The sequence below is a fragment of the Carassius carassius genome, chromosome 20, assembly GCF_963082965.1.
Source record: "Carassius carassius chromosome 20, fCarCar2.1, whole genome shotgun sequence".
Classification (NCBI taxonomy): Eukaryota; Metazoa; Chordata; class Actinopteri; order Cypriniformes; family Cyprinidae; genus Carassius; species Carassius carassius.
The window spans coordinates 19,761,914-19,780,784 of record NC_081774.1 but is presented as its reverse complement, the minus strand read 5'-3'; the positions used below and the strand labels follow the sequence as shown (position 1 = coordinate 19,780,784).

Below are 18,871 nucleotides of genomic sequence, written 5' to 3'. Positions count from 1 at the left end.
GAACTAAATACTGCCTGTTACATATTCAGGTCGGGTTTTTTTGTCCTGCTGGAACTGCGTTCATTTCGGCGCGACGATCTAAGATGGCGAGCCTTCCCCGTGAGATGAACATTGAATGATATCAGATTTGAGTTCAAATCAACACCTGTGGATTCGGGTAGGAAAGTTCTGATTGCCTGATAGTTTTTTCCTAAACAGGACTGAACTTTGTTTTTGAAAGACTGCTCAGAGGATTTTATTTTTCTGCACAACAGATTTTTCTTTGAAACTAAAGAATCATTTTACGATTCTAAGGAACTTTGGATTCTCCGAACTGAATCTTTTGAATCGAATCTTTTGGATTGAATCTTTCGAAACGAATTTTTGAATCTGAGCCTCTAAACGAACTTGAACTGAACTTTTCAAACAACCTTTTGAACTGATTCATTGAACTGCTGTCTACTGTAAACGGTTTGTTTGCATTTTGTTCAATTCGGTTGAGTTTATTGTTGAATGTGATTCAGTGAGTTGTCAACATTTACAATTGTGACCATTTGTAAAGGTTTATAGGGTTGTATTTGATATTGATTTTGAAGGTGTAGTAATTTAGGATATTCTTATAGCCTAGAGGGTACATCCAACTAATTGAACAAACCGAGTCAAGTGAAATTGTTCATTGATTGTGAATTTAATCCATATAACTGTGGTTTGATATCGATCAAAAGACTGTCACAAATTGTTTATTTAATTTATTTCAATTTTTTTTTTTAATATCAACCATTACTTCCAATCATTCATTTAAATACAAAGATTTACTTTATTATTTAACCAGTGTTGTCGTTATTACACCTCCATAGTTGAACCTACTGGCCTATAGTGAATATTAGTAACAAGTTCAATATTATTTGACACGTGTGCTACACTAGCAGCGTGGAAACTACTGCCAATGTATCTCAATGGGTCCTGCGCACAGTGGAAAGACAATAGTCGGCCTCCTGCAGGCTCTGGTTATGGAACAAAAAAGTGAATACCCTTTTCACCATCGAGGCCATCGAGGTGGTCCCTCCTCTAGTCAGGGAGTCCGGGTTTTATAGCCGGTATTTCATAGTTCCAAAGAAGGATGGGGAGTTGCGTTCGATCTTAGACTTATGTCATCTAAACCTCTCAGTAATGTCACTGAAGTTCAAAATGCTCACTGTCAAACAGATTGTAGCTCAAATCAGATCCGAGGACTGGTTTGTCACAATAAATCTCAAGACGCATACTTCCATATCCATCCTTCCACAACACAGGAAGTTTCTGAGGTTCGCTTTTGGGGGCAAAGCCTACCAATACTGAGTACTTCCCTTTGGCCTCGCACTCTCACCCCGCACGTTCACGAAATGTGTAGATGCGGCTCTGGTATCCCTCCGTATGCAGGGCATCCGCATTCTGAACTATATCGACGATTGGTTGATTCTAGCTCAATCAGAGCAGATGGCGGTTCGACATCGAGATGTCGTCCTCGCACACATGGGGGAGCTGGGTTTGAGACTAAACGCCAAGAAGAGTGTACTTTCTCCAGTTCAGAGAACCACCTATCTAGGCGTAGTGTGGAATTCGACCACGATGCAGGCACGTTTGTCTCCTGCTCGGATTGAGTCGATCCTCACATCAGTCGAGAGAGTCAAAGAAGGCCAGTCACTCACTGTCAAACAATTTCAGAGATTGTTAGGGCTGATGGCAGCTGCGTCCAACGTGATACCTTTTGGCCTGCTGCACATGAGACCCCTACAGTGGTGGCTCAAGTCCAAGGGCTTTTCCCCGAGGGGAAATCCACTTCGAGTTATCAAGGTCACGCGGCGGTGCCTTTCGTGCCTTAGACATGTGTAGGAAACCTTGGTTCTTGAATCAGGGCCCGGTGCTGGGAGTTCCTTGTCGCCGTGTAACGCTAGCGACAGATGCGTCCCTCACCGGTCGGGGTGCGGTCATGAGTGGCCACCCTGCCCGCGGTCTGTGGAGTGGTCGCCATCTAACATGGCACATCAATTGCCTAGAGATACTAGCGGTCTATCGAGCATTGAAATATTTCCTCCCAGACCTGAGAGGTCACCATGTGTTGGTGCGCACCGACAACACATCAGTGGTCTCTTATATCAATCACCAGGGGGGTCTGTGTTCGCGCCCCTTGTACAAGCTGGCACACCAGATCCTTCTGTGGTCCCAGGGCAAACTCCTCTCGATCAGAGCAGTGTATATTCCTGGGAGATTGAATGTGGGAGCAGACATACTGTCGAGACAAGGGCCGAGGCCCGGGGAATGGATGCTTCACCCCGAGGTGGTGAAGCAGATATGGAGAGTATTTGGCACAGCCCAGGTGGACCTCTTTGCGACTCAGGAGACATCGCAATGTCCCCTCTGGTTCTCTCTAGTTCATCCAGCTCCTCTGGGACTGGACGCTATGGTACAGACCTGGCTGAGGCTTCGTCTGTACGCTTTTCCCCCTATCGCTCTGCTCCCGGGAGTTCTGGCGAGAGTACGCCGGGACGGGGCCCGTCTACTACTAGTAGCCCCGTTCTGACCGGGCCGAGTATGGTTCTCAGATCTAGTCTCGCTCCTCGACGGCTCTCCGTGGGAGATACCGATCAGGACAGACCTACTCTCACAGGCGCAGGGCACGATAATTCACCCTCGCCCGGAGTTGTGGAAGCTGTGGGTGTGGCCCCTGAGGGGGCACAGCTGTTAGCAGCTGGTCTCTCAACCGAGGTTGTTGAGACCCTACTCCAATCCAGAGCTCCCTCTACGAGGAAACTGTACACCCTGAAGTGGAAGCTCTTCACTTCATGGTGCAGACCGCCAGCTTGACCCAGCAGACTGCCCAGTTGGTACAGTTCTGGAGTTTTTGCAAGCCAGGCTCTCTGCGGGGTTATCCCACTCCACCTAAAGGTTTACGTGGCGGCCATAGCTGCTTTCCATGTCCCTTTCAATGGTCAGTCAGTGGGTAGACACCCCCTAGTTACACGTTTCCTCCGCGGTGCGCTGAGGCTGAGACCTCCAGTACGATCCCGTGTCCCCCCCTGGGATTTGGTTGTGGTTCTAGAGGCTCTTTGTAAAGCTCCATTCGAGCCAATACAAGATATCTCAGATAGACATCTGACACTTAAAACTGCCCTGTTACTGGCAATCACCTCACTAAAGAGAGTTGGAGATCTTCAGGCCCTTTCGGTGGCCCCTACTTACTTAGACTTTGCCCCTGGTGTGGCCAAAGCATTCTTATACCCTCGAGCGGGTTATGTTCCGAAGGTTCCCTCTGTTACACCACAACCTATCGTACTGCAGGCCTTCTGTCCTCCTCCCTTTCGGGAGCCAGACCAAGAGAAGCTAAACTGTATGTGTCCAGTGCGAGCACTGGACGCATACGTCCACAGAGCTGCCCTGTGGAGAAAATCAGACCAATTGCTTGTTTGCTACGGTCCTTCTAACAAGGGTTCTCCTGCCACCAAGCTGACCCTTAGTCGTTGGATAGTCGAGGCTATCAACGTCTCCTATGAGTCCTCTGGTCTTCCCCCTCCTTTGGGGGCCAAGGCTCACTCTACTCGGGGTATGGCGGCCTCCAAGGCCTTCTCAGCAGGTGTGTCCCTCTTGGACATCTGCAACGCTGCGGGGTGGTCCACGCCCTCCACATTTGTCCGATTTTACGATCTTGACATGCGAGCCACGCCGGGCTCTTCTGTTCTCTCGTCTTAGCTGTGCTCTTTTGACTACACACTAGGCAGGGATTTGGAAGTCTGGCAGCGTGGGCACATCGTTCCCCAAAAGCGTTTCGACGCAGCTCGAGTTCCTGAAAAGGAACGTCTCAAGGTTACGTATGTAACCCTAGTTCCTTGAAGGAACGAGACGCTGCGTCGCAGAGCCATACTCCCGGCACCCCTGCCGGCGTTTGCTTCCCTACTCGAAGCTGAAGCCTGCTGCACGGCACGTGCTTTTATAGCTTCCTGGTCGCTACGTCACCCCGCCCGTGACGTCACGCCTTTCCGATGGACTGATTGCACACGATATTCAGAGTCGGTCTCGTCAGGGACGTTCCCCAAAAGCGTTTCGACGCAGCGTCTCGTTCCTTCAAAGACTAGGGTTATATACGTAACCTTGAGACGTTTGCATGATTTGAAGACATGGTTCTTTGTGTTAAAAAGTAATAGCCTTTTTTTATTTTTTATTTTTTTTACAAATTATATAATAAATATCTAAATATGAAAATATATAAAATACAATAAAAATATATATTATGATAAAGACTAAACAAAAAGACCTTGGTTGATATATATTGAAGGAGAACATAATATGTGATCCAGACATAATATGTGAATGTGTGGTTGATGTTTTTGGCTAATCTGTTGAAATAAGGTTGTGTTTGTGATGGCGGATTGATAAAGGAATCCCATAATGAAACAAGGCTCTCATTTTGAGGGTCTTATCATCTCCTGCCTCTCCCTCAGAGTGATGGTTATCATGCTGTGGCTACTAAAATCTGCTAAGGAAAGATAAGTGGGGTGGTGCTGAATGCTTATTGACGAGAGAACAGTCTGGATTCTGTGATGGCTCACTGGGGAAATCTTTCACATGGACCACAGAAATGCCAACATGTGCTCACTAGAAACTACATTAGAACCAGTTATTAACTGGCCTAGTGTGCAACACAAAACAATACATACTGGAATCATTCATTTGGGTACCTTCAAACTATATTGCCCAGGAAACAAATACAGTTAGAGCATAATGAGAAATGTAATTCTTACTACATACAACACATGCAGCTTCAAAAAGGAGTTAAAAAGAATAACAAATAAATATAATCTCATTAATACTAACTACAGCTAATGTCCTTTCTGATTCATCAGGCTCAATCTTACCTTCTAGATCGTTCAACATGTAGCCAGAGGCATTGATGATGAAGTGTGCTTTCAGGTGGACAATTTTTTCTCATCAACAACCCAGGTCCCATCATCCTGTTGCTCTGTTTGGCAAAAACGCAGGCCTACAACATGCCCATCTTTCTTGATTACCTCACAAGGGGACAGGAAGGGCTGGAACTCACACTTTTCCTCTTTGGCCACCTCCATCTTAAAACCAGAAATCAAAAGAGAAGCATGTGATCTTAATTGTAAACATTGGAATGCCTAAAAAAAATCAGCATTCATCTTTAGAAAGTGGTTATGACACAAACATTTAAGTACTGGCTATACTTTGAAAACTTAACAGTAACCTGAACATCTTCCTGAGCCTGCTTACAGACAACATCAGCTGTACCATTTATTTGGAGACCCAAATCTTTCATGTGAAAATAAAAGTTTTTACAAAGCCAAGTTATAAATCCAAGAAAGCATTTTTTGTATCTTCTACTCTCTACTTAACCCTACAATTTATCCTACTCCTTCCACTGTATCTCCTGATAACTTTTCCAGTGCATTGCTTCTTTCCCCTTAAGAGTCTCCAATAAAACACTCTAGTATAAACCATTGACCAGGTTGACAAGTATAACAGTCCAAGAAGCCTCCCACATGCACTTTTAACTTCCTCTTCAACCCTTTTTTACTCTATCTTATATTCTTTTTCATCACTTCCACCATCACCTGACCTTCTTGACTTCAGGGCCTCTTCACATTGGTTTGTAGTCATGAACATCTGACAGGTTATATGAATCTTTACTGCCCTTTCTCAACAGTGAAGAGCAGTAGTTCTCAACAGGTAGGTAGTGACCCCAAAATGGGTGACAAGTCTGTTCTGATAGGATCATGGATGGAAGGGTTAAAATGTAATAATAATAAAAAAAAGTTGTCCATTGTGAAGCAAGGCAATTGTAGAACCACGCAAAATTTGCTGTGTTCAGCCATGTCCCTGAATACACCTGCAACTTCATTGATGAAAATAGCACACTCCACATAAAGCTCTAATAACAGCGATTGAGTTACAGGGTCTGCATTGTACATTCAGAAAAGAACCCACTAGATTTAATGGAAAGGACCTACCTCATCTCCAAACCCAAATGGGGTTCCACAGGGTTCAGTACTAAGACCAGTTCTGTTCTTCCTTTACATCTCTCATGGCTACATCTATTATTTTCATTGCGCTCATAATCAATTGATTCTCACTTTCTGACAACCACATTTCTCACAAATCACCTCATGCCTGGCTAGCATTTCTACCTAGATGAACAGCTGTCTACTGAAGCTAAATTTATATATTTAAAAAAAACAAGCTTCTGTGCATCCTATTTAAATTCCACTCTTGCTAAGACCTTGTCATTTCAATAAACAACTCCACCATCTCCCCACACAGAAAGCCAAGAACCCTGATGCCGCACTGGACAACAACCTGTCATTTGCACCACATAAACTAACCACAGTCAAGACACACAGATTGCTACTGCTGAATATCCAGAGTCAGCCCTTTCCTTACCAGAGAACAGTGCTGTAGGTTTTATTCATACATTGGCCGCATGTCAACCCCAATCATCTAAACCTCCACCCCCATTCTGCAATTTACTCCATTGCACACTGACATTTGAAATTGCAAATAAAGTTTCAAATATACTTTATTTAAAAAAAGAAACCAAACAGTATCTTGTTTATTTGCACTAGGTTTTATTGTATGCATATATCTCAGCTTTATTTGTACTAGCAAGCACTTGTTTGTATTTGTACACAAATAATTTATTTTTTATAATTAACTTGTTGTAATCATTCTGGATAAAACAGTCTGCTAAATTCTTTAAGCGTACAAGAACTGAGAGTAGAAATAAAATGAACACCTTTTTGATAAAAAAAAATTAAAAAAAATAAATAGATCAATAAATTTCCTTCCTTTATGAAGAGGCTTAATTTACGGCCATGGTGCTTTAGCACACCCCTGTTTGAACATTTGCAGAGCAAAGGCAGAGCTAATAGTTGCTGTAGTTACACATTTCTAAGTTTAACTTTCCTGTCACTGTTGCCATGGTAGCGTTGCAACAGTTGTCATTGAGAAAAGAATATGTCTTAATTACTTTGTTAAAAGCTCCACAGATATATAAATCTTATTATATAGAGCTCAACATGGTCACCTTTACAGAAACTTCTCTCACTTTTTTCCTGCCAAACTTTTCCAACTGCTTTTACTCAAAGGTTTTTTTTCCTCTGATTAGCACTGGGTAAATATAGGCATATAAATTGTATACAGTATATACTGGAGGAAAGCAAGATTTAAATGAATTTATTTGCTATTAATAAACTGTATATAGCATAAAATGGAAGACAATATGGCAAACGTAAACATTTTCACAGATGAATCGACAGACCTCTGTTCAAGTCTTAACAGCGCACACACATACTGTACTGTGAAGTTACTAAACATTCCCCACAAAAAAACAATTTTTCTATCACCATTTAACTACATTACTAGTTTTTCCAAATATACATAATATTTAATATGTATCCTGTGTAATACATACAATTGTGTAATACATAAAAAGTCTCAAAATATGTTTCATAAACAATACTGTATTTTCAGTTCTATATATTAAGGTATAACCATTGTATATAATGTTTATTTGTAACTGAAAAAAATATATATATTGTATAGGAAATACAGGCAGAATTAATCATTTTAAAACACATACGACTTCTTTGCTCACATACGTTTATTTTTTTAACCTTAGGGTTTCACATGTTTATTAATTTATTTTAACAGAGAAAGGTCTTCTTTTAACTCCAGCTCACTCTGGAGTTACCTCCAGATCTTACACTAGATTTCAGATCAGTTATCAGAGATATTTTACTCTAAATCTTTATACTGTCAGCTTACTCCATTAGGTAAGGCCACTCGGTTTTTCTCAGTTGACTTTTATCACTTTTATTCCGACTGTCTGTTGTGTAATCTACAGCTAGCTGTATTAACTTTCATAAGGTTCCATTTGAAATAATTATTATTTCATGTAACTATTCCACATAACAGACAGGATTTTGCAAAATATCGGTAATAACTGAGACAATGGCTTTAGAAACTAGGCTACGTTCTCAATTGAGCAGGTTTTAGAGGAAATGTGGATAATGAATATAACTTCACTTTTTCATTTTTTTTTCTTGAATAGATTATGTCCAAATGGGAATATTTTAGGGGTTTATGCAGGTGCCAGACAAGATCATTTTAAAGGTGAACTGTGTTATTTCTGTGCAACTGTGCATATACTTATAATAGTAATGATAATAATAATAATATACTTTCAAACACTGCAAACAAACAAGAAGCTGGGCCACAACACTGTGGTTAAGCCAATTTTATTACAGTCGATCCACTCTGACAAAAAAAAATATATATATATATATAGAGAGAGAGAGCGAGAGAGAGAGAGAGAGAGAGAGAGAGAGAGAGAGAAAGAGACATAATGGTACAAAACAGATATTACCTACTGTACTTCCCTTATAAAAAAAATAAAAAAAATCTGTCTATCTGTACTTGTCATTTGAGTGAGCAGTAAAGACACTGAGAGAGTTTGCCAGAGTACTAACAAACAAACAAAAAACATGTCAAAATCAATACAAAATGTAATTTAAGAGGACAAAAAGAGAAAATGTCTTCTTAAGGACGTGGGGTATACAGCTGTTTTTTTAAAATAGGAATGTATCACTGGCTGCAGGTGCTGCTGAACTGATTTTCTTTTACCTCTTCTGGAACAGTGTGAATGTTGGTGAAGCCCTTTCTAAAGACCACAAAGACTCGTCAAGCTCCATAGCAGAGAGCAGAGGTGGCGCAGTCAAACGCTGTATCTCCTGGGCTTAGGACATTCACATTCCCATGCAGTTTTGGCAGCTGCGAACGGCAATTACACATGCCAGCAAAAGACACGTGCCACAGAAAAAAACAAAATACAAAAAAATACAAAATAAATCAACAACAAATAACACAAATTTGTGCATTGAGATTCAAATATCATTAACAGAAACTATTAACAGTTTGACCACTGAATGCCACAACTGAGATATATTTAGGAAAGTTTTGTTTTTTTCCCGGTCAGTGTAATATTGTTACAGGAGAACACAACAGGAACTAGGTAAAGTAAAATTACTGTGAAATTCTGTAAATTCACACATTTAAAAAAAAAAAAAATTATAAACTGGAATTTCTTTCAGTACCTATTTTACTGGCCTTTGCAACCAAGGTTTGAAAATCCTTAGATGTGTAGAATCACTGTTCGGTGGTCAAGCCCTCAAAGATCTTGTCCCTGTCGGCTTGTGGAAGACCTGTGTAGCGTGAAAAAATTATAATTAAATATATATATACTATATATATTGTGTGTTAGGATGAATACACCTGGATTCAGTGTGTGACCAGGTGCATAAAAAACATGGGAAACATTGTGTCCTTTCATATTTTGAGCCAAGTGGGTTCAGAATGCAACCGGTAGACAAAGAGGACATTTATTTCAATGAAAAAAAAAAAACATCAAATGCAGTGGCAGCTCATCGGGGGAGGCAGGGGAGGGCACAGCTTACCCAAAATTTTTGAGGTGAAAATGGGAGGAGGATGATTTAATGTTGATAAAATTCACAATTCATTTCGGTTCATGTCTCAGAATGTGTATTTTTTGTTTGTAATTTCACCGCTGTAATACCATAACATGTTACTGAAGTTGGAGCTTTTCTATCGCGAATGTGACGAATCTGCTGATGTACAGCTGCTAAATGATACAGAAGGTGAGGGGGAGAGCTGAGCGCTCGTGCCTCCGTTGGTAAAAAAAAAAAAAGTTATCCAATCAGCATCGAGTATTCACTTTCAGCGCTGAGGAGTGTTGAGAAAAGAAACCTTGCAGGGGAGGCTGCAGGGAGAATAAAGGGAGAATACGTCTAAGCTGGATATAGGCTAACATATGGCAGGAATCCCCAGACCAATACAATTAGTGTGCCTCCTCTATTTTAAAACCCATGAGTCACCACTGATCAAATGTTAAGTGTCACACAGGAAAGTATGAGAATGTCAATTTATATGTTTTTTTTTTTTTTTTTTTTGTAAATTATATCCCTGGTTCATTCTATTTCCAAAACTGTATATTCAACATTATTTTAATATAAAATTTGTCCCGTTATATATTTTTTGAGGTAGCATATTAACAGTGCTTTCCTTTAGTTGGTGATTTTAATATCCATGTTGATAATGAAAAAGATGCATTGGGATCAGCATTTATAGACATTCTGAACTCTTAGACAACACGTCTCAGGACCTACTCATTGTCGAAATCATACTCTAGATTTAATACTGTCACATGAAAGTGATGTTGATGGTGTTGAAATTATGCAGCCAAGTTTGCCAAAGGTGACTTGACTTGACTTTAAAATTACAATAATTATTTTTTTTACAGTGATTAAGCATAAATAATGGTCTAAATTGCCTTTTTAAACTGTTTCAATTTAATTTCTGTTCATCATTTGCTTCAAATTTAATTTATTATATACCCACCTTCTTGTCACTTTTAACTTGAAAATGAGTTAATGTATGAGTTTATCAGAACAAAAAAATAATGGTGTTAACTTAGTGCCAAGCTCAGTGGCAATATATAAATAAATAAACTATTTTTTTATTAATTATATGAATTCATCCATCTATTCATGTATAGTATCCAACTATATTAAAATATATTATATTAGGTTACAATTTATTTTAAGGTATTATTGTTACAGTGTAATTATACCTTTAAGTAATGAGTAATATTAATTAACTGCATGTACTTACTATATGATTAGGGGGTTAAAATTAATGTTTGGCTTAGGGTAACTTGCATATTCTTATGTATAATTTATTGGGCTGCACTTTATTTTACAGTATGTGTACGTACATGTACTTATAGTGTACTTACAGTGTATTTATCTAAGAAAGTTTTGGTAATACAAGGTACCTGCATGGGGTAGAGTTAGGTTTAGGGGTAGGTTCAGAGTTAGTACCTAGTTATTACATAGTTATTGTAAGTACTATAATAAGTACATAGTATGTACATGAGGAACAGGACTGCTACCATTTATTGTTATTGTAATAGTAAGTACATGTAACAACGAACACATTAAAATTATATTATATTATATTATATTATATTATATTATATTATATTATATTATATTATATTATATTATATTATATTATATTATATTATATTATATTATATTATAAACAGAACCACAAATCCACCAAGTGAGTTGCAACTGTCACTTGTTCCCCTCAAAATAAAATGAGCTGCATGATGCCCCTGAACACTAGAGCATCTGGCATATTGTAATAGGGCAAACAACCCATGTTAAAACCTCAGCCAAGTCATGATTGGTGCAGTTGATATCAACATTATGAGTACAAACATTAACTGTAACTACAGAGCATAAACACACTTATAAATCATTGATCCAAGAGAGTCTGTTTGGAATAGTGTCCTCCGCAGACATGTAACGTATAATAATGAACTAGAGCAACGGCACGCGCCTTCCTTAAGAAGTATGTCGATAAGACAAAGGGCAAACAGAAATGGATCTAAGGGATACTTAACCCCCTGCCACTTCAAATCTGTCTATTATGGCTGGCACGCACCCCAAGGATGTACCGCATGATGGAGGCTATCAATCTTTATCTGATTATGCCCATCATCACTGCTTGAGTAATGAACATGAAGGCCTTGAAGCAGCAGATGAAAACTTTGTATGCCAAAGTAACAGAGAACAGATGAACATGTACGACATGCAGGAGGTAACTGGAAGTTCACAGATGCTCCAGGTACAAACAAAATATTGCCTGTACTTCTTTCCCGACATTATAGGTTATTTAAAGTCTGTTCTGAACAGTGTAGGTGCTTCATACAAGGCAGCATAAGGATAACTGTTAAATTCACAAAGTTGTGTAGCTGAGAGATGTCTAAAAATGTAATTTTGCCTTGAACCGGCTAAGAGCAGTTGCTTCGTAACACCATTTGACACTTCTCAGATCAAATCCATGCACAAATTAAATACTAGTCTTTTCCCGTATGCCTATAATACATTAACCAACAGCAAGAGCTGAAGATAAAAAAAATACTGTGATTCACAGACTGGTAATGGTTTTATAGGAAAGGTAAGTAGAGAAGTAGATGTGGTTTTAGAAATGAAATCTTGCGAGGAACCCCGAAGGTGTTTTGCGAGTTCCTCTTCTATTTAAAAACAGTTTTATAAAGCCCATATTTAGTACTTCAAAATAACAACTACTTTAACGTTCTCCAGCATGATTCAATGATCAAAAAAAAAGAACATATGACAATCTATACACATTGTATGTGTCAAATGTGGCCACTTGATTACCCAAGTTAAATAAAATGTAAAATGCATTTATTTCATACTAAGTATGGTTCAAATCTATTAACATTTACTGACATATTGCTCAAGACTTACTGATATATAAATTATAACTTAATTTGTACTACTTGTCATGCATGTCTACTGTGCTAGATTGGGAAGATGTTGGAGATTCCAATAAACCTAGAACTTTATGGAACTGAACATCAGGAAAGCGCACGTAGCACTGGGGTGAGATGAACAATACTGGACGGGAAACGAGGGGTTGGAACACACTTTAAATACAATGAAATTAACGGGACACACCTGGAACAAATAACACAATCAGGACAGGAACAGGAAGACCAAATAATGGAAAAAACATCACATGGAGCACTTGGGGGAAGTAAACAAACACAGACACTGAACAACATCTGACAGACATATTATTTTACATATATAAATTAAATATTTAAATCTGGAAATAAACAAAGTGTTAGGATTAGTCAATTCTAAAACAAAAGTAAGGTCTCAGAACCCTGTATATCTATGTGTTAGACATTTCCAGGAGTTGTTTTACCGTAGTCTTTCTTTTACCCTGAGGCGAGTGTTACATACATTAGGATTTTGAGCCATTTGTTTCCAGATTTTATACCTGATTAATACGTAAACACTTTGTTTTCTGTTCTATGTCCTGTTGTGATTTTCTAGGCTAATTATTTACAGCATGACCAATGGGGAAAAATAGAAGAATTTGAGTTTTTAAGTAATGATTTAGATGGATTATGGCTTGTACTGTTCTTGGATTAGCACCACAGCGAGGACATAAATCGAAGCTTGTGTGACTAACCGCAACACCAAGAAGTAATATACTACAATAAAAAGTAAAGCACAACATATTGATATCCAATACACCATCTGCTGTTCAACCTTTTTTCAACTTTAGAAAAGTAGCTCTTAGACTGCTTTCTTTAACAGCTTAAATGTCATATGCAGTAAAAGGACACAAAACAGTTAAAAATACAGTTTTATCCTTTCCTGACAGTGATTGCCTTAAATCCAGAGTTTTCCCCCAGGAGTCCCTGAAGGCACTCCAGGAAGTCCATGGAGAATAAACCTAAAAAATATAGCATTTAAAATTTAAATTATATTTCTAACTATGAACTTTCTAGCTGTCAAACTAATGATTTGTAAGCATTACATAATGCTGTAATGGTAAAGTTCTAATTAAAGTTAATATAAAGTGACACTGAGAAAATCTTTTCTTTAATAAAATATTATATTTATTAGGCAACTCCTGGCATTTCATAGGCTTTCGTAGGAAACTCAACTCATGTGACACTATGATACACATGCTGACCTCAGTAAGACCTCCTCAGAGTCATATTCATTAGAACTGAACATCTAGACCAATCTGCCTACCCATATGGTGTAGTTTAGAAGCTGCATTCATCTTTTTCAATGCTTCAGATAAACCCACATGAATGCTGCTAACCTTAAAGCATTCTGGGCTTAATTGCCTCTATTGTGAACGATTTTGTGGTGGGTGTATACAGAAAACAATATTTTCAAGGCAACGGTCCAAAAATTTATATTCTGATGATAGCCATTACTGAGCCGGGGAACGTACGACATGGCAATCACATGATAAAATGACAAAAAAGGGTGTGCGTGGAACACGCCGGTAATTTTTACAGGCCGAAAAGAAACATCCTTATCTGTGTTTTTCAACCATTTCTCTCTCTCAAAGGCAAAGGTACACATTTGCATGTCAATCACTGTAGAGGCTGACATTAGAGACAACATGAGAGAAGTGGTGAAAAAATATCACAGAGGCGCGAATGTAATCATTTCCTTTATGTTTCCCAGCGTATTGCCGTTGCTTTATGAGAAAAAGAAATCCCAGAGCAGTTCTGAGACTCGCCCCGTCTCAATAACAATAAAGCTTAGCTACCAAAAAGTAGTGCTGTTCAAACATAATAAATGATACGTATTCCTTTTAATTATAAGGAGAAGAAAGAAGCACAAAGTACACAGTCACCCTCAAGGAATGTTTGAATTTCTCAAATCAAATCAATACACCAATGCACACAATATTTTCTTACTTTAATAAAAATAGAAGGCAAAATTACTCAATGGACACATTTCTTTCTGCTCAAAAAAAAAAAAAAGCCAAGCATTAAAGGATTAGTTGAAGTTGAAATTCTGTCTTCATTTACTCGACCTCATGTCCATATAAACTTACATGACTTTTTTTCGGTCACACTTTACTTAAAGGTCAGATTCTCACCATTAACAAACCATTAACTATTACTTAATATTTAAGTAATATTTAAGCATTAATAAACTCCTAATCTGCTGCTTATTAATAGTAAATAAGGTTGTTTTTAAATATAGGTATTGAGTTGGATAATGTATGTAGAATATGGTCATGCAGAATATATGCTTTGTTAGTACTAATAAACAATATGTTAATAAAAGGCATGCTAATAAGCAACTAATTAATAGTGAGAATTGGTCCCTGTAAAGTGTGTCCTTGTTTTCTTCTGTGGAACACAAAAAGATATATTTTGAATAATGTACTGGTCAATCTTTTTCAAATTAGAATAAATAAAGAGTGGAGCTTTCAAGCTTAAAAAATTTCCATAAAAAGCACCATGAAAGTGGTCCACACAACTCATGCACCGTATTCCAAGGCTTCAGAAGTCATACAACAATTCTCTGAGATGCAGAAAAATTCAGTCATTATTTATTGATGATCTTCCTCTTCAGCAAGCTGTTAACAGCTGTGACTTTGTGGTTTGTGAACTGGATCAATTGATTCATTGAAAAGGTCTGATTCAAAACAACAATTCCGTGAATCAGACTTCGCTACTTCTTGCAAGAACTTTAAAGAGAGATAAAGATGATTTAAAAAAAAATCACATTTGTTATTTTCCTCACACTAATACAGCTTCAACTGGAGATGTTTTATGAAGCCATTTTATGATTCCGTGGGGGTAGCAGTAGATTGTAAGAAAGGGAAGTCGATTAAATGATTAAATGAAATAAGATTTGTCATTTAAATGGTAGATTAAGTTATAAAATATAAATAAAATTAAAGACGCATGGATGAATCGTTCACAGTAAAAATATGCAATAAGAAAGTAAATGTGGTGAAATTCCATTTTATAAAAGAAAAATCCTTATGTGTTCAATTTATGAAAAAGTCATACATTTTTCAACTCTCATTTACTGGCAACTCTGAACCACTATTCTCATTTATTGGTGATCTCTTTAAGGTTAAACATGGGCATCATGTCTTGATGGAATAATGAATGTGCCATTTAACAAAGAGTGCAGTTATCCGTGTGAGTGTGAGTGTGTGTGTGTGTGTGTGTGTGTGTGTGTGTGTGTGTGTGTGTGTGTTCAAAAAGGAATGACAGATTGAAGGACATAGAAAAGATGGGGTGATGGAGAGCAAGGCAGAATACAAGACATGCAGGAAGACGGAAAAAAGAGACAATGAAACATGGAGCATTACACAGACAGGCCAGTTAGATATCAAGGGAATCGAGGACAGGGGTTATGTGCTTCCCTTGAGAGTAAAAAAATTGTTTTTACTTCACAGAGTGACCTCCAATGGAGGAGAAAACTGATTTTTTTAATGCAGGGACTAATTAGTTTCTAGGCAAAGGATGTCAGCAAGCACGTGACAGTTTTATTCAAATAAAGAAAACAGACATGCACATGTGAGCACACACAAAATAAGTAAAATAACCCCTAGAGAGGGACTGACCAATGCCAACAAAGACCACTCGGAAGCCCTTTCCTTCAGTGAGGTCAAAGTCTGCCCCAGTCCCTTCTGAACAACCTGTCAGAAAAACAAAAAAACAAAACATCCACACTGCATCTGTCTCATCTGCCTCCATCTGTCAGTATTATTCACATAAAGAGGATGTTAGCGTCAATTATTCCACGCTGCTGTGAATTCCAGGACATAATTACATCAATCATCCCGCAACCTTTGTGACGGCAGTATACAGACGAGTATAGTTATGATACATTAGTGCAAACAGAGGGATTCTATGGTCACATGTACTGCTATGTGTTGGAGTACAAATGACAAATAGACCTGTGGTTCACAAGCAGTGGGTCACAGATCTATTCGTAAAGGGTCACGGGCCACAGGGTAAAGTAACGCCAAATGCAAATAATTAAGCACAGCTAACAATATAAATCAGGATTGTGCAGCAATTCATCTGTCACCTGGTAGAAGCCAGTTAAATTAGACACCTGCCAACCTAGACGCAGCTTACATGACATTAATAAAAAAACTAACCTATGCAAGGTAAAGGAAAAGGAAATGGACTGATACTGAAATTTTGACTGATACTCAAAAGTTGACCATTTCATCTGCCAATATTTATATGAAAAAAAAATAATAAAAAAATAAGTTGTTTTGAATGCTGCATGCAAATTTCTGAATCACAACATTATAATGTATATTATGAAACATTTATATTTATTTTGAGATTTGCTAAAGATTACGTTTTATAGTGTTATTAAATTATTAGTGTTTTAAAGATAGTAAAAACAGACTGAATTAACAGCACAAGTAAATATCCATGAGAAAAAAAAATTATTTGAGTAAGATTAAGTGTTTTGTTCACAGAATATGGTGGAATCCTCATCAGCACAAATCTTCTCAATTAAAGTAATTGGAAATAGAATTTCTTTGCTAAAAAAAATAATAAAGTGTTGAGGGTCTGCTCATGCACTGTAAAAAAAGAAAAGTTTACTTAACTTACAGCTTTTTTGAATTTACTCAACTTTTAAACTAATTAGTTCACTTAACTCAATTCATTGAGTAAGGTCACATGTCTCCCAACTTAAGATTTTTTGTTCAGCTGATTGAGTTTTTATAGTTAAAAAACTTTTATGTAATTTGAATTTTTAATGTTATTTTCACTTGACTTAATAAAGTACGTTCAGTTGACTAAAAATGTATTTTTAAACAGCATCACAAGGTTAAAAAAAAACTACTATATGCTTGATATTTTGGTCCAGGTTTTATTTCAAACCAGCAGCAACACATTGGTAACTTTAGCCATACTCATTCTTAAAAAAAGTAATTAAATGAGTAGGCAGAAGAAGGAGAAAAAAAATAAAAACATTCAAAGTGCCATCTCATTCAACTGGTCCTACATACTTTAAATGTTCTATGTTTAACATTTTAATTTGTTAACACCAAACATGTTACAAAATGAGCAATATAAGTGCAAGTTAAAGGAGTACGCTGACTTTTTGGGGCTTTAGCTTATTCACCGTATCCACCACAGTTAGGGTGAGGCTCCTTTGTCTGTTCGGTGTTGGCGCGCTTCATTGCCCATGCACCAATTTCATGGTCGTTACAGCGCACATGCTCCAACCTCCAACCCAACTTGTATACTTGTTAACTTGAATTTACAAATTGAATTTACAATCAATTCTAGGTTGGTTCAACGATTGATGAACCAACGTCTTTTCACTAGTTATGCCAATTTTTTTGCATTTAATTGTCCAGTTAACTAAAATATAATCATTAGTCTAACTTTTTGTGAGTTGGATTTTTTACAGTGTGATAGTAGATGTCCCCCTTACCTAACCTTAATCAACCTCCACTGAGTTTCAGAAACCCTTTCCCTCACCCCTTCTGTCTATCTCCAGCTCTCTCAAGATGAAAATCAAATTAATCATGGTCAGGTGATCTGGATGAGGACTATCGATTGCCATTTCTCACCATCACTGCTCTCAGGCAATGGACAGATGGATGTCTTTGCCACTTGCCTCACTAATGTGGCTTTTAATTGTGGGTTGTTAGCTTGCTTTTTTCCCTGCATGGTTATTAATGTCAGTGACATTTGGCTGTTGATGGGTTGGAAGGATCTGACATCCCCCAATCTCTCTTTCACTGGTACCTTTACACCAAGATCCTTCATCAGATCAATCTCAAACTGCACCACCTCATAGGGCAAACGGAACTGAGAAATTTCAGCAGTGCTGCAAACAAAGACAGGGAGACACACAAATACAACTTTTATTGCACTATTAATATTTGCAATTGTTTCTTTGTGGCATTATAACCCTATTGATTAGTCATGATCAGTCTGCTGAGCTCTGTTCAACTTTGTCTCTCTAGCTCATGCTTGTGCCACACATGAATGACGTCCAGTTACTTTGACGCTGTATAAATCAATGTCCACGTGAACAACCCCATGATGCATGTAAAAGATATAGTGCATTGGACAACATCTCATTCTCCATAGGGCGTGAGTAAAATAATAATAATGGGAATTGCAACAAGGTGTATAATTCAGACTTCTTCAGTAAATAACTTTCGGGGCAAACGACCCCTTTTCAAATTGCACATGTTATCTCTCTGCACTCAAGCACATGTTCTGCTCATTAAAGATCCAGGAGGAATATATAAAAGAGAAACTAATATTACCAACACAAAACCAAATAAATAAATAAATACTAATGCTGGGCAATGATTAAAAAAATCGCGATTAATCACATGATTGTCTGCGATTAATCGCAATTAATCGCATTGTTATCTACGAAACTAATAATATTTT

At 37.8% G+C, this 18,871-nt stretch overlaps 1 protein-coding gene across 1 annotated transcript in view; it reads right to left on the bottom strand.

The window, feature by feature from the left end:
• dpydb (dihydropyrimidine dehydrogenase b) overlaps nucleotides 1-18,871 on the bottom strand; it is a 101,305-nt gene that overhangs the window by 71,567 nt on the left and 10,867 nt on the right. The window contains 5 exon segments of the mRNA XM_059502677.1: nucleotides 4,869-4,937; nucleotides 4,940-5,078; nucleotides 8,656-8,802; nucleotides 16,051-16,125; nucleotides 18,212-18,274. Of these exon segments, the coding sequence (XP_059358660.1) occupies nucleotides 4,869-4,937; nucleotides 4,940-5,078; nucleotides 8,656-8,802; nucleotides 16,051-16,125; nucleotides 18,212-18,274 (493 nt within the window).